The sequence below is a fragment of the Danio rerio genome, chromosome 5, assembly GCF_049306965.1.
Source record: "Danio rerio strain Tuebingen ecotype United States chromosome 5, GRCz12tu, whole genome shotgun sequence".
Classification (NCBI taxonomy): domain Eukaryota; kingdom Metazoa; phylum Chordata; class Actinopteri; order Cypriniformes; family Danionidae; genus Danio; species Danio rerio.
In genome coordinates this window covers 73,431,364-73,447,670 of record NC_133180.1, presented here as the reverse complement: position 1 = coordinate 73,447,670, position 16,307 = coordinate 73,431,364, and the positions used below count along the sequence as shown (strand labels likewise).

The following is a 16,307-nucleotide window of genomic DNA, read 5'->3' as shown; positions in this document are numbered from 1 at the left end:
GATAAGTTTGCGGTTCATTCCGCTGTGGCGACCCCAGAATAATAAAGGGACCAAGATATATATATATATATATATATATTATTCCAGGCAAACCAAAAGAAACATAACTACATTAGAAAATACCCTGAAAAGTTAATTTACCCTATTTAAAAAGTTCGAATAATGATAACATTTATAAAATCTCATTTGATTCAACAAAACAGTTTAAAGCAGTAAGCTTTTTTTTATCAGTGTACTGTGAAAACATCATGCTCTGTTTAACATCACTTAAAATAAAAACAAACAATTAAAATATCACAGGGTGGCTAACATGTTTCTATGTTTCTAACATTTCTGTTTCATTTGACTTTAAACTATTATGCTGATAGTGAAATTTGGAATAAGAAAAAACGAAATTATAAAATAGCAGCATGTTTGCAAGTGATTTTAAACACCTGACCCCCAATACACGTTAAACATTCCCAATATTTTCATTTCCCAGTGCTTCAGTTCAGTGGTTATTTACCTGATTGCTGGTGGTATTTCCATAGAGGGATTCAACAACATCTGCCGCTCTTTTAAGTAACATTTCCTAAAATTTAAATAGAGTAGAAAATATAAATTATCTCAAGTTCTAAGTGTGTATATTAATTTTTAAAAGCATAAGTATTAACTAACCTTGGCCAGTTTATCGGGGTCACCGGGATGTCGAGGGATGAGCTTTTGGAGCCTCTGGAAGCCGTAGTCAATAGTAGGCTCATTCAGTGCTAGAGAAAACCAAATCAAATGAGACTCCATTTCTGTCTTTAAAACATCCAAGTATTTTACAAGCTGCATAAATCCCATATTACATAAGGTTTATGATCCTAGACCCCAAAAGCAGTGACGAGTCAATACACTTCACATGAAAGCTGAATAAATAAGCTTTGCACTGATGTATGGCTAGTGTGGGACAATGTTTGACTGAAATGCAACTATATGGAGAATCTGAGGGTTCAGAAAAATCTAAATATTAAGAAAATCATCTTTAAAGTTGTCTAAATAAAATGCTTAGGAATGCATATTACTAATCAAAAATTAAGTTTTGATATATTTAAAGTAGGAAATTGACAACAAATCTACTTTCATCATGATCTTTACTTAACATCTTAATGATTTTTGGCATAAAAATACAAAAAAAAAAAGCTGTTTTTTATCTAATGCTAAAACTATTCATTCATTCATTCATTCATTCATTCATTCATCTTCTTTCGGCTTAGTGTCTTATTTATCAGGGGCTGCCAACCACCAACTCCTGCAGCATATGTTTCAAGCCACAACCCTGGGAAACACCCAAACACACTCATTCACACACACACACACATATACTACGACCAATTCAGTTCATCCAATTAACTAATAGCACTTGTCTTGGGACTGTGGGGGAAACCGGAGCACCCGGAGGAAAACCACACCAACATAGGGAGAACATGCAAACTCCAGACAGAAATGCCAAATGGCCAAGCTGGGACTCACATCAGCGACCTTCTAGCTGTGAGGCCACAGTGCTAACCACTGAGCCAATGTGCCACTCTAACATGTTTCCCTTTGTCTTAAAGTTTGCGCTTCTGCATGAGCGTAGGTGTCTGGGAATGAGTTTACCTGTATAAATGAAACGTCCCGGAGCTCCTTTACAAAACTGCTTAGATTTGTAGGACAGTGTAACTTCTACAACACCTGGAATGTGTCGAGGTGGAGTCTGAACTCGAATCGCATGAGGTGTGATCAACTGCACGAATAATGAGAGAAAAACAAGTTGTTAAAGTTTGTTACACAATCTTGGTCCTTAATTTCAAAGCCAGTTAACTTGACACTACATGGTACATTTCAAATATTTCCCATTCATTTACTTTAAACTGGAGCGATATTAAACAAATATATTATTAAATAATTAATAGACTAACAGAGTTGACAGTAACAGAGCTGACATTTTCCACAATTTTAGCTTTAGCAAAATGCTAACCTTCGACACTCAGAAATAAAGGTACGGGAGCTGTCACGGGGGCAGTACCTTTTCAAAAGGTACATGTTTGTACCTGAAAGGTCTATTATGGTACCTCAAAGGTATTTCTTTAGGTAAATTTGGGGACTAATATGCACCTTTTAAGTACCACTGTGGACTATTTGCGTACAAATATGTATCCTTTAAAAAGGTACTGCCCCAGTGACAGCTTCCTTACCTTTATTTCTGAGAGTACACAATTGTTATAGTATATTCATCATATTTTTCTTTTTAAAAAGAAAATGCAAGATTTACTGAAATATCACTGTAAAAGAGTTGACCAATAATCAATCTACCTCGTGGTGTATCTCAAATTCAAAAGAGAAAAATAAGTAAATCCAGCCTGATCTCAGTTGAAAACGTAAGTATTTTACGTTTTGCCAGTTTAGTGGCTAATTCATCCGAATTCGCATGAGTTCAGTCGTCCGTAATTATACGATTGTAAAAAGGAGGTGTGGCACCTAACCCCACCCCTAAACCCAACTGTCATTGGGGGATGAGCAAGTCGTACTAAATTGTACGAATTAGATCGTACAAATTCATACGAAATAGCCACTAAATCAAAAAGTTACAAATTGCCGTGAGATTGTGTTGGTAAATCACATGTGTGTGAGGAAGTGACATTACTTCATCACATGCTTTTTCTATCAGTGCTTTACAGATTGTTGTGCCTTTTGATAGCCGATGTAACAGAGTTGAGCAGAATTGCGTTTTTTTATAGCTAAAATGACAAATAAAAGGATGTTTGTGCAAATATTTATTTAACTTTGACTAATAAACAATAAAAAATTTTTAGTAGGTAATAATAGGTTTATTTCAGAAACGCAAAATGTACCCACAATTCTGGAATCACCCAAACAGTTGTTACTATATACCTCGCTCCACACTAGCATGCTCCCGAAAACCACCTGCAGACCATCGAAGAAGTTTTCTCCGATCACAATGACCATAGCGCCACCTGTAGTCCAGCCTTCGCTCGGGCTGATGGCTTTGATACACGGAGTAGCTGTAGAGTATAGAGAAGAAAACATCAGAATAGATAAAGCATTAATAATGCAAGAAGACGCAACAAGATTTTAGCCACAAGCAATTTGGCTATATCAACCAAACACGATGTGACACAACACAACACGACAGAAACATTTAAATACCATAACCATTTATTTAAATTCAGCCACTGTTCTCCCAATAATATAAATTGGAAATGATGTTTTTTCAACATAGTCAGTCGTGCACTGAGGTGGGCCGGCTTGAAACTCCAGGGCTGAAAAGGAGTCCCACTCCGGCCCTGGGCCACGCCCCTTACTAAGTGGATATTTTCGTTCATTTGAACTCATATGAATTCAAACAAATTAGCCACTAATCTGACAAAACGTAAAATAGTTACGTTTCCTGGTGAAATTAAGCTGAAATATAATTTCTTATATATAATCTCACCGTATTCCATGTTATTCTCCACCGTCTCATTTGGGTCCATTCTGCGAGAGCGACGTCCATGCTTGGAGTTGTTGTGTACGAACATGTTATCTGAAATGGCGAGTACAGGACCGTCCACGCAGACTGTGGTGGACAGAACCACCTGTCGCAAAATAAAGAAAGACACTTTAATAAGGAAGTGATTCACGCTTTATTTTATGCCACAATTAACAAATAATTAACTCAGATTTTAGCTCCTTATTAGGGAAACTCCTAATTTGCTGCTTATTAATAGTTAGTAAGGTAATAACTGAGTTTAGGTAAAGAATGTAGAATAAGATCATATAAGATGTGCTTTGTAAGTACTATTCATTCATTCATTCATTCATTCATTCATTTTCCTTCGGCTTACTCTCTTTATTCATCAGAGGGTCGCCACAGCGGAATGAACCGCCAACTATTCCAGCATATGTTTTACACGGTCAATGCCCTTCCAGTACTTGGAAACACCCATACACACTCATTCACTCACACACTCATACACTTCGGCCAATTAACTTCATCCAATTCACCTATAGCGCATGTGGGGTAAACCGGAGCACCCGGAGGAAACCAATGCCAACACAGGGAGAACATGCAAACTCCACACAGAAATGCCAACTGGCCAAGCCGGGACTCAAACCAGCGACCTTCTTACTGTGAGGTGACAGTGCTAACCACTGAGCCACCTTGCCGCCTTTGAATACTTAATGTACTTAACAAATAGTGCTGCTGAAGAGGAAACATCTCAGCACATATGAAGACTAGCTGCTAATAAGCTGCAAGAACAGAAACGTCACACACACTCTGAAGCAGATGTAAAGCAATGCACGGTAGGAAGAGCGGATGAAGGGGAGATGAAGAGTCAGATAGTGGCTCCAGCAGTGAAAGACAAGTGGGAGGAAGTGAAGCAGGAGGGTCCCCAGTGAGCACTTCCTGGGTCACAGAGCCTGACCTTCCCCATCTGGAGCCCATCACTCAAATCCTGACAACTTCCTGAAGCATCTCGGCCCATTCCCTCATCATTCCCGCTCTACCTTTCTCTCCCATGAGAAATTATGCTCAAACTCTTCATATAATTCATTATCACACTTTTCAATTTATCTACTTACACCGAGACACCACTGAACCAATAACTTATGTATATTCAATACAATTCAAGTTATTAGTTATTAGTTATTAGGTTACTAGTTGCCATAACTCGATAACTTCAGCTAGTTAACTAGTAACTAATAGCTTTTTAAGCAGTTAAAATATTTATATATAAACAAAGTTAACCTGCAGTTATGTAGTACATAGCTGATGTCCATGTGTATATGTTCAATGAAGTGTATTTGTGTATTAGGTGTACGATACCTGAAGTATTTAGAATAATATATTACACAAAAAAGTCTCCCAATTTGGTGTATTTCACTTTATTTGGTTTACACAAGATATAGAACTACTGCAGGAGTATTTAAAACAGGGTTGCCCAAACTTTTCTTCTTTTTCATTCCAATGAAGGGCCAAAACCAAATATTATTAAGAGCTGTGGACCACAGCTAAACATACCAAACAATTTTACATTAAGGTTGTCATGGGTGATTTCCTAATTTAGTTCATAGTGTTTAAAAATCAATAGAAAACATTACTTACGATATTGGAAAAATCTGACGTTGTGATATTTTGTTTTACTGTGATATTTATTGCGATATAAATACATTTTTTACCAGATGATTTTAATAACTTTATTTGCCGGCAGTTAGCTCTCTGCAACTCTCACATGGTCGCCCACTGAAGATAAGCAGGGCTGCGCCCGGTCAGTACCTGGATGGGAGACCACATGGGAAAGCTAGGTTGCTGCCGGAAGTGGTGTTAGTGAGGCCAGCAGGGGGCGCTCAACCTGCGGTCTGTGTGGGTCCTAATGCCCCAGTATAGTGACAGGGACGCTATACTGCTCAGTGAGCGCTGTCTTTCGGATGAGACGTTAAACCAAGGGCCCGACTCTCTGTGGTCGTTAAAAACCCCAGGATATCCTTCGAAAAAGAGTAGGGGATTCACCCCGGCATCCTGGCCAAATCTGCCCACTGGCTTCCTAACCATCCCCATATTCCAATTGGCTTAATCTCTGTCTCCTCTCCACCAATCAGCTGGTGTGTGGTGTGCGGTCTGGCGCAAAATGGCTGCCATCGCGTCATCCAGGTGGATGCTGCACACTGGTGGTCGATGAGGAGATTCCCCCCCATTGTGTAAAGCGCTTTGAGTGCCCAGAAAAGCGCTAAATAAATGTAAGGAATTATTATTATTATTATTATTTATAAATATTTAATTTATTAAGATCGACTGGGATGATCAAATCTGCATGAATTATAAATTACAAGCTAATAAAAATAAACGGTGCTTTATGGTTTTCAGGGCAGTCTAACAGTAACTCTACAGCAAGTACAGAAATTAAACAATCAGATGTAAAATACCATGGTCATCATTGAAAAAATAGTTACAAAAGAATTCAAAATTATCAAGAAAATCTGAATTATTAGCCCCCTTTTGAATTTTATTTTATTTTTTAAATATTTCCCAAATTATGTTTAATATTTTTTCTTCTGGAGAAACTCCTATTTGTTTTATTTCGGCTAGAATAAAAGCAGTTTTCATTTTTTTTTTTAATGTTTTAAGGTCAATATTATTAGCCCCTTTAAGCTATATATTTTTCGATAGTCTACAGAACAAACCATCATTATATAATGACTTGCCTAATCACCCTAACCTGCCTAGTTAACCTAATTAGCCTAGTTAAGCCTTTAAATGTCACTTTAAGCTAGACGTGTCTTGAAGAATATCTAGTCAAATATTATTTACTATCATCATGGCAATGATAAAAGAAATCAGTTATTAGAAATGAGTTATTAAAACTATTATGTTTAGAAATGTGTTGAATAAATTTTCTCTCGTTAAACAGAAATTGAGAAAAAAATAAACGGGGCTAATAAATGAGGGGGGCTAATAATTCTGACTTCAACTATATATACTGTATATACTGCGATATTGATGCTCAAACAATATATTGCTCAGCCTTACGCTTTGAATCATATTAATGAATGCAGTATATTTTTGAAAATGATAACTTATTGCAATAAAAACTTAAACAATCACATTTATAACACAGTGAAGATCATTGCTGAATACAGTAGTCAAGCAGAATCTGCCTTTGCCTTGAATTGCCCTGCATCCGTCCTCTATCTGTCAGGTGACAGTGTGTGTGTACATTTTAAACAACATTACAGCATTTAATAATTTAATTTCTGCTAGATTTTTTGTAGATTAAGAATAAAACACATGAAAAAAAGCCAGCTTTGACCCACTGGCCCTAGTTTTTTTTATTCATAAATATTTCAGCTGTTTGACAGAGCAAGGACGTTTTTCAAAGCATTTAAAATTATTTCTTATTTTTCTGTCATAATCGTATAATACCTTGTCAGTGGGGTAAGCAAAATATTCTAATGTCCAAAAGAAAAACAAGACTGTTTTTCTCAGCCCAATGGCAGATTATTTAGCTTGTCTTAAGGAACAACTTATTTATTAAGTCATTCATTTTTCGTGAATGTGAGTTTTGCAAAAATTTGGGTACATTTGTCTATATATGTACAATATATAGAACTACTGTACATTTAACCACGGGTATTTAGAACAGGGGTGCTCAAACCCATGCCAGCATAGGGAGAACATGCAAACTCCAAACAGAAATGCCAACTGGCCCAGCCGGGACTCAAACCAGCAAACTTCTTCCTGTGAAGCGACTGCGCTAACCACTAAGCCACCATGCCGCCCACAACTCATTTAATTTTGTCATGTTATTTCTGAAAACAAGACATTTTTTGCGTGCATAGAAAATGCTTCTTGATTTATGAATGTTTAGATATTTGGACTGGAAACAAGATAAAAACCTAAGTAAGAAAATAATCTCTTTAAAAGCATCCCACAAATAGCATTAATTATATAAGATGAGCATACCTGAAATCTCCTCATGTCTCGGGGGTTTCCTGCCGTCTTCAGACAGTTCTGATTGCACTTCAGAAAAAACTTCAAGAAAAATCTGAGGGAAACAAAACAGAGTGTTAACCCAACAAGTTTTATTCAAGAGGAGTTTTACTGCAGAGACACTAGTTCTGTTTTCATTCAGCATATGGTTTGCTCAATAGCTATATATAGTCAAAGTCAAAATTATTGGCCCTCCTGTGAATTTTGTTTTCTTTTTTAAATATTTCCCAAATGATGTTTATCAGAGCAAGGTGTTTTTCACTATATTTCCTATTATATTTTTTTCTTCTGAAAAAAATCTTATTTGTTTTATTTCAGCTAAAATAAAACCAGTTTTTAATTTTTATTAAACCCATTTTAAGGTCAATATTAGCGCCTTTAATTGTTTTAAATTGTCTACCGAACAAACCACTGTTAAACAATGACTTGCCTAACTAACCTACACTGTAAAAAGTGAAAACTTAATTACTTTGACTTGTTAAAATTAAGTGATTTAAGTTCGACAAACCTAACTTATGACAGTTTTTAGTAATAAATGAAGTTAGTTCTTTTAGGTTTAACATGTTTTAGTAATTTATTTAAGAAAACAAGAATGGAACAGTACAAACAGTACAGTACAAATCATTCAATACAATATTGTTAATATAATAATAATAGTAAAAATACTTTTATTACAGTACAAATAATTCCCTTCCCATATTTCCCTTCCCATGTTAATATAAAAATAATACTTTTATTATTTGTTTCAAATACAAGTATTTCTCATTATTGATATTAAACAATATTTATACTTGCCATAAATAAATTATTTAAACCTTTTTAAAGATAAAACAACTAACTTTATTCATTAATGAAAACTGTTATAAATTTTGTCAAGTCAAAGTAATTTGTTTAAGTTTCCACTTTTTACAGTGTAACAAACATAGAAATTATTTTCACACCCCTTCATGCAAATAAAATATCCTTTGCACACTCAAAAAAATTACGTTTGTTTAAATTACTTATTTAAAATGAGCTAAAACAACTCACTTCCTGGGTTATTTTAGGGACAACTTAATTGCTTTAAGTTCATTGCACTTCAATTTGTAAAAACTAATAGGTTAACTTAATTAATTTCAAATCAAGTGAGTGAAACCCAGCATTTTTTTACACTGCATTTTTATAACAGATGCGAAACCAATAGCATGTAATGTATTAGTACATTATAAATAATATAATGTCACCATTTTAGCTGTTGTTTTTCTATTTTAGCTGGACTTTTTTTAAATAAAATAAACTCCATTGACATTGCATTGTCATGGCTCAGGCTTTTTGTACCATTCTCTTCACTTTACTATATGGTAAACTTTTAGCTCTTTATGAAATGATAGACCCAGCTGCAGGCGTATGGGCCCAGCACACATTAACATGCATTAGTCACTCCCCCACTCACTTAGCATGCAAATCTCTAAGCCTCACTGCCTTGCACCTTCTGCCATGTATCCATTCACTGCATCATAATTAGACCCATCTTGCATAATTAATTAGGACTCTTGCGAAACCTCGCAGCTTCAGCACAGCACCCCTCTCAGCTGTGTCATAAGGGAAAGTTTAATAATAACAATGTCAGTTTTGCACTGTTGTGATATTGAGATTTAGTAATTCATGTAACAGCGGGCCAGTGGTAATTAGATGTGTTACTAAGGAGATTCAGAAAGAAAACTGATCATTTTATTGGAAAAATAAACTTTAGATACTTCAATTGTTCCCTAAAGGTTTTATTATGTCGTTATTATTTTTTAAGAAATTGCTGCTTTAATTTTTTTTTAAATAAATTGACTACTAGAAAAAGCAGTTTGTTGTGTAAAAACAGTGGTCCAACCAAGAACAAACCATATTAATTAATCATCGTGATGACCGGTGAAATGTTACTTTGGGATACACTTTATTTTAAGGTGACGTAGTTACAGTGTAATTATTTATTTAAGTGCTGAGTTATATTAAGTAATTACATGTACAGTTGATATCAGAATTATTAGCCCCGTGGGTTTTTAGGGGTTAGATGTTTTGTGTTTTTTGAAAACACAATATAAAAAATATAGAAAAATATATATTTTATATATACATATATATATATATATATATATATATATATATATATATATATATATATATATATATATATATATATATAATTTATTCATTTATTTTTATGTGTGTTATTTAATTAGTTGAATTATTTTTTGCAAGAAACTAGAGAGGTTGTAATATTTGCTGTAATGCTGTGCAATGCAATGCAATGAATATCTAAAAAAAAATAATAATAATTTTATAAAAGCAAAAAAAAACATAAAAAGGATTAATTAGCCCCTCTGTTACCCCCCCCCCCCCCCCCTCATTCTGTTTAATGACTCTGACTAAATAACTAATAACTGATTTCTTTTATCTTTAGTGGAAATTACTATATATAATTACTATAATATTACTATTACTGCTTAAAAAGCAAAATAGTGTAACATTACAGAAAGGGTGTACTTATATTTAACAATCCTCATTACATTACCATCATTCTGAAAATAAGAATCATCACACTTCTTTTTAAGCCTTGCATTTACTCAAAGTTGATTAAGCTGGTCATGTAAATATATATATATATACATGGGTGACGCAGTGGCGCAGTAGGTAGTGCTGTCGCCTCACAGCAAGAAAGTCGCTGGGTCGCTGGTTCGAACCTCGGCTCAATTGGTGTTTCTGTGTGGAGATTCTCCCTGCGTTCGTGTGGGTTTCCTCCGGGTGCTCCGGTTTTCCCCACAGTCCAAAGACATGCGGTACAGGTGAATTGGGTAGGCTAAATTGTCCGTAGTGTATGTGTGTGGATGTTTCCCAGAGATGGGTTGCGGCTGGAAGGGTATCCGCTGCGTAAAAACTTGCTGGATTAGTTGGCGGTTCTTTCCGCTGTGGCGACCCCAGATTAATAAAGGGACTAAGCCGACAAGAAAATGAATGAATGAATGAATACATACATTTGAAGTTAGAATTATTAGACCCCCTGTATATTGCTTCCCCAATTTCTGTTTAATGGAAAGACGATTTTCCTATTAGTTTAATAACTCATTTCTAATCACTGATTTCTTTTATCTTTGCCATGTTGACAGCACATAATATTTGACTAGATATTTTTCAAGACACTAGTATTTGGTTTAAAGTGACATTTAAAGGCTTAACAAGGCAAGTCATTGTATAACAGTGGTTTGTTCTGTAGAATATTGAAAAAAAAATGCTTAAAGTGGCTAATAATATTGACCTTAAAATAGTAAAAAAAATAAAATAAAAACTGCTTTAATTCTAGTCGAAATAAAACAAATAAGACTTTCTCCAGAAGAAAAAATATTATAGGAAATACTGTGAAAAATTCCTTGCTCTGTTAAACATCATTTGAGAAATATTTAGAAAAGAAAATTCACAAGAGGGCTAATAATTCTGACTTTAACTGTATGTGTATGAAGAACAACTAAATCCCATTAAAGCCAGACAGAAACAGAAAGGCTGAGAAGGAGGCTGTTGACATGTCAGATTCAGAGGCATCAGTCATCATTGTTTCCCCTTGTCCATCTCACCTCCCTCCCGTTCACTCTTACAAAAACAAAACAGTGTCGCGACACCGCGGCCGAGCCGAGGGGGAAGGAGAATTAGGAAACCAGATGTGCAGCATCCAAACACTGACATGCTCAAAGTTTCAGCAGCAATACATCAACCACTGTATGCCACATGTGAGTGTCTGTGTGTGAGTGTGTGAAATTACACAGAGATTCAGCTTCATATCTCAACAACAGCACAGGTTAACCCAGGAAAAAACAGAAACTTCCAAAAAGAAAAATGCCTGATTTTCTGACTTGAAATCCCCCCCATATATATATATCCCAAACGCTGCTTCTTATATATTATACCTAATTTTGTTCTTATGACAAAAGGTAAGAAATATTAAAATTCTTGAAAATATTGTTCCAAAAAATCATCTTAAATAACTTCTAGCACTAATAACTAATAATATTATGTATTAATACTACTAATAACTGATAACGTTAATAAGTATTAGTACTACTAACAACATTTTCTTAAACATATGCATGCATGTATTTATATATACATAATAAAAATCGGAAGTAAACACACACACACACACACACACACACACACACACACACACATATATCATGTATATACAAACCTTTATTTTGGGTGTGATAAATCAAGATTAATCTGTGCCCAGCACTACTTATAACATCTAATAGGTGAACCAGTTTTTATCTACACTGATGTATGGTTTGTTAAAATAGGACAATATTTAACAGGAAATAACTATTTTAAAATCTAAATATTAAGAAAATCTCCTTTAAAGTTGTCTATATTAAGTTATTTGCAGTACATTATACTAATCAAATTAGAGCTGTACGATATAAAAAAAATGACATTGCGATATTTTTTTCTCTGCGATATACTTTGCGATATATTTCTGATCTAGTTATGTCAGATTTATTAATGTAGTGAATCATTAAATTTTTATTGAGCAAGTGTAATATTTATTAATATTAATAATTTTAGTTCTTATTTTCACCAAGGTGCTGCTGTTTGGGGTCGAATGACCTGCAGGCTGCATTTTGCTCACGAAAAATAAAAGGAGCGAGGCTGCGGCAAAATATTGAATAAAAAATGTGAGGCTATGGTCAAATAAATAAATAAAGTGTGACTGTTTAAAGTGCAAGCAGTTAGGGACACCGGCCCTCGCGGCCAAACAATGGATCGGCCCACTGGGAATTCTCCCGGTCCTCCCGATTAGCCAATCCGAGCCTGCATCTCATCTAAACACGCATGACAACTAAGTCAATGGAAAAGCGGTTGTTCCTTGCGCCACCTGGTGGCTTTTGCGTCAAGCACAGAAATGTTTTTTTTTTAATGAAAAAGAGGCGTATACAACCGCAGTAAAGTGCGTGACTGCGGCTGACAAATTGCAGTATTGCGCGTGAAGAAACGTGCATTCTCAGTAGCCATACCTGTAACAGATATAACACAACAGAGCAAATATTACAGTGAAACAGTGCCTTATGGTTTTCTCGGAAGAGTCTAACAGTATTCAGGTACAGAAAGGGAATAATAAAATGTAAAATAACATTGGATAATCTTCATCGTACAAGTAATTCAATGAAATTAATCTTTATTAAACACTTAGCTATTAAAATGCACTTTAAACTCTTTTAAAATACAGTTACAAGCCTTAAAACATTCTATTATGATCAAATTCTGCAGTGTCTCCATAAATCTGATGTGTTTTGACCTGTGGATTCTGATCAACAATAATCCCAACTCAACATGGGATATCTTGTGATGTGACTATTGCTGATGCAGATTACGATATCGATGCAGAAGCCATATATCATGCATGCCTAAATCAAATACTAAATTATAATGTTTTTACGGTAGAAAATGTACACAATTTTTTTATAGAACATGATCTTTGCTCAATATTTTAATGATTTTGCCATGAAAAATGAATCATTTTGACCTATAAAATGTATTTTTGTTTATTGCCGCAAATATACCTGTGCAAAATAAGACCGATTATAAGCTTCCTTCAAATTATCTTATTGAATGGTACACATAAAGGTTTGTAACCACTTGAGGGAGAGTAAATAGTGAGTAGATTTTCACTTTTGCTTGAGGGAGAGTAAATAGTGAGAAATGTTTATTTTTTTGCATGAACTATCCCTTTAAGAAATTCCTGCAATGAAGTTCCACGTAACAGACTCATTATAAGCAATCATAAAAACACAAACAAACAATTAAAAGCCATGGATTGCGATGTTGTGTGTGAGAGGGTTGCGGGGGGAACCTCTGAGGAGTTTTGGGTAGCAGAGGTTAGTTAGAGCCGGTCATAAATACTGCGGGCTCCCAGAATCCCATGGCAGACTTTGGGGCCAGACTGGTGGAGGGGTTAAACAGGGCACGTTCCCAACCTCTGACCCCACTAACAGGGCACACATAGAGGCTCTAAAAATCAATACCTCCATCACCACATACCACACCGGGACCTTTCACACTTGCCTCCACAACTAAGAATAATAAAAGCAAGTAACCAACACCTTGGTCAGAGCTTCTGACTATTTTTTTCTTGTAAATGTTATCGTGAGATGCTTGTGAGAGCTAAGTTGAAGGCACAATTGTTATTTATAAACTAAATAATTATTAGCCCTCCTGATTTATTAGCCACCCTGTATATTTTTGTCCCGAATTTCTATTTAACGTAAAGAAGATTTTTATTCAACAATTTCTAAACGTAGTTTTAATAACTCATTTCTAATAACTGATTTCTTTTATCTTTGCCATAATGACAGCACATGATATTTGACTAGATATTTTTCAGGATACTAGTATTCAGCTTAAAGTGACATTTAAAAGCTTAATTAGGTTAAGGAGGGGTCATTAGGCAAGCCATTATATTACAGTGGATTGTTTTGTAGCGAAATTATTAAAAAATTTGTTTAAGGGGGTTAATAATATTGACCTTTAAATATTTTTTTTAGAAAAATTAAGAGCTGCTTTTATTCTAGCCAAAATAAAACAATCAAGACTTTCTCCAGAAAAAAAAAATATTATAGGAAATACTGTGAAAAATTCAACTCAGACTCATTCTGAAAATGTACCAATATACACATTTCACAGAGGCCACTGTGTATGCTTTTTGAGATCTCAAATTTCTCTTGCTAGTGATTTGGGCCTGCTGTTCTCACGTAAATCAACCAAACCGATGTCGACTGACTGACTGACTGAATGACTGACTGACTGACCAACCCTCCTCCTTCCCCAAACCCCACCAATAGAGTTTTCAAAAGCATAGATTGACCAGGATTTGATCATTCTAAAGAGACTTAATGCAGCCATATGTACTGCTGGCTACATAATTCGCGATCTCTAGAAACATAAATAGGGCTATGTTTTCAGAATGAGCCTGTGTTGGAAAAAATTCCTTGCTCATAATTTGGGAAATATTTAAAAATGAACAAAAAATAAATAAAAATAACAGGAGGGTGAATAATTTTGACATAAACTATGTACTTATATTTTATTATTATTTATTTATTTATTTATTTATTGAATTAATTTATTTATTATATTTATTTTATATATGTGTTACACCCAATAACTTGCCCTGCTGATTGCCATAAATGTGCCAGATGACCTAAAAAAAAAGGCATGTGAATAAAAACTTAATTTGGTGATTTTATTCAAAAATAAAATGTAAATAAATAAAACAAAATGAAACAATGTAGACAGATTTTTCAGTATACCACTTTAACCACTGCATCAAAAAAACCTTAATATCTGCAGTAATTTGTATTGTAGTAAACTAAGTTGGCCATAGAGTATGTATGTGAATGGGAGTGTATGGATGTTTTCCAGTGATGGGTTGCACCTGGAAGGGCGTCGAACTGTATTCAGGTATACAGTAATTGAATAATCAAATGTAAAATAAAAATGCAAATGTCTTCTTTTTATAAACAATTTAAAAAATAATCGTTGTTCATTTCTCAGTGATACAAAAGGGTATGTTTTCTTCGTCACGCTTGCAAATTAATAAATTATAATCCACTCAATATTGTTTATACCCGCGATGTGTCTTTTGTGAATGATCACATTGCGATAATATTGCTGATATATTGTGCAGCCGTATTGCTCGGCGTATCGAAGTTTGCGGGTGCAAATATTTAAAGCAAAGCAATAAATGAAATCCGTGCGCAAGCTTTCATCTTTGTGGGAAAACAAAGGCAGGATAATCTGCGTGACTACAAGAGTGGCAGACAGGAGAAGAGAAGGAAAAGATGTCTGCTTAATTAGCCAGTAATGATAGGATCTGACAAACAACATCTGTTTCCAAATTGGAAGTTCGTGTGTGTGTGTGTGTGTGTGTGTGTATGTGTGTGTGTGTTTGGCTATGGATTGAATGGAGGATGCCAGCACTGGCTTTACTGACGGTCTCACACACACACAACAGCTTGATGTGCATTTCAAGAAGAGTGAAGATGAGAAAGACGTATGTAACTTTCATGAAAACATGCTTTGAGTGCCTGGATAAACTGCTTTTGTGAGGCTTTTGTGTGTTTGTCCAACATCTATAAGAGAAAACGCACAATTATCAGCCCTGCAACACACTCAGACGTGCTGGCTTAAAGTGCCGGGCGGTCAGAATGATCCCTCCGTCTGATAGATAAATTGCTGTGGTATATATGGGTTTGTATGTGCGCCTATCTGTAACCGCGTGTGTAGTTGTGCATGTATGTGTGTGTGTGACTGCGTGTCTGTGACTAACTGCGCACGTGTGTCTGTGTATATGTATGTGTGCTAGTTTGTTTGATGTTATTGTGTTTGCGTGTGTCTGTGCGTGTGCGTTTGTGCAAATGTATGACATCAAAACTGTTGGTTGTGATTGTGTTTGTGTGTGTGCGTGCATGTGTGTATGTGTGCATGTATGTGTGTATTTGTGTGCGACTATGTGTGTATGTGCATATGTATGTGCGATTGTTGGTGTTGAGGGTGTGTGTGTGTGTGTCTGTGTATGTGCATGTATATGTGTGTGTGTGCATATGAATGTGTGCATAAGTATGTGTGTCTGTGTGACTGTGTGTGTAACTGTGTGTGTGCGTGCATGTGTTGCGCATGTGTGACTGTGCAAAGTGTGTGTCCGTGTCTACATGTAAGTGTACGTGTGTGTGTGTGTGTGTGTGTGTGTGTGTGTGTGTGTGTATGTTTGTGCATATACATATGTGAGAAATTGTTGGTTGTG

At 35.3% G+C, this 16,307-nt stretch overlaps 1 protein-coding gene across 2 annotated transcripts in view; it reads right to left on the bottom strand.

The window, feature by feature from the left end:
* Positions 1-16,307, bottom strand: part of ebf2 (EBF transcription factor 2) — a 51,718-nt gene that overhangs the window by 6,117 nt on the left and 29,294 nt on the right. For both annotated transcript variants that reach the window (NM_131418.2, XM_005165618.6), the window contains exons 7-12: positions 7,466-7,547; positions 3,458-3,599; positions 2,896-3,026; positions 1,621-1,747; positions 658-746; positions 506-571 (exon numbers count right to left, since the gene is read on the bottom strand). In NM_131418.2, coding sequence (NP_571493.2) covers positions 506-571; positions 658-746; positions 1,621-1,747; positions 2,896-3,026; positions 3,458-3,599; positions 7,466-7,547 — 637 coding nt within the window. The remainder of the gene's footprint in view (positions 1-505; positions 572-657; positions 747-1,620; positions 1,748-2,895; positions 3,027-3,457; positions 3,600-7,465; positions 7,548-16,307) is intronic.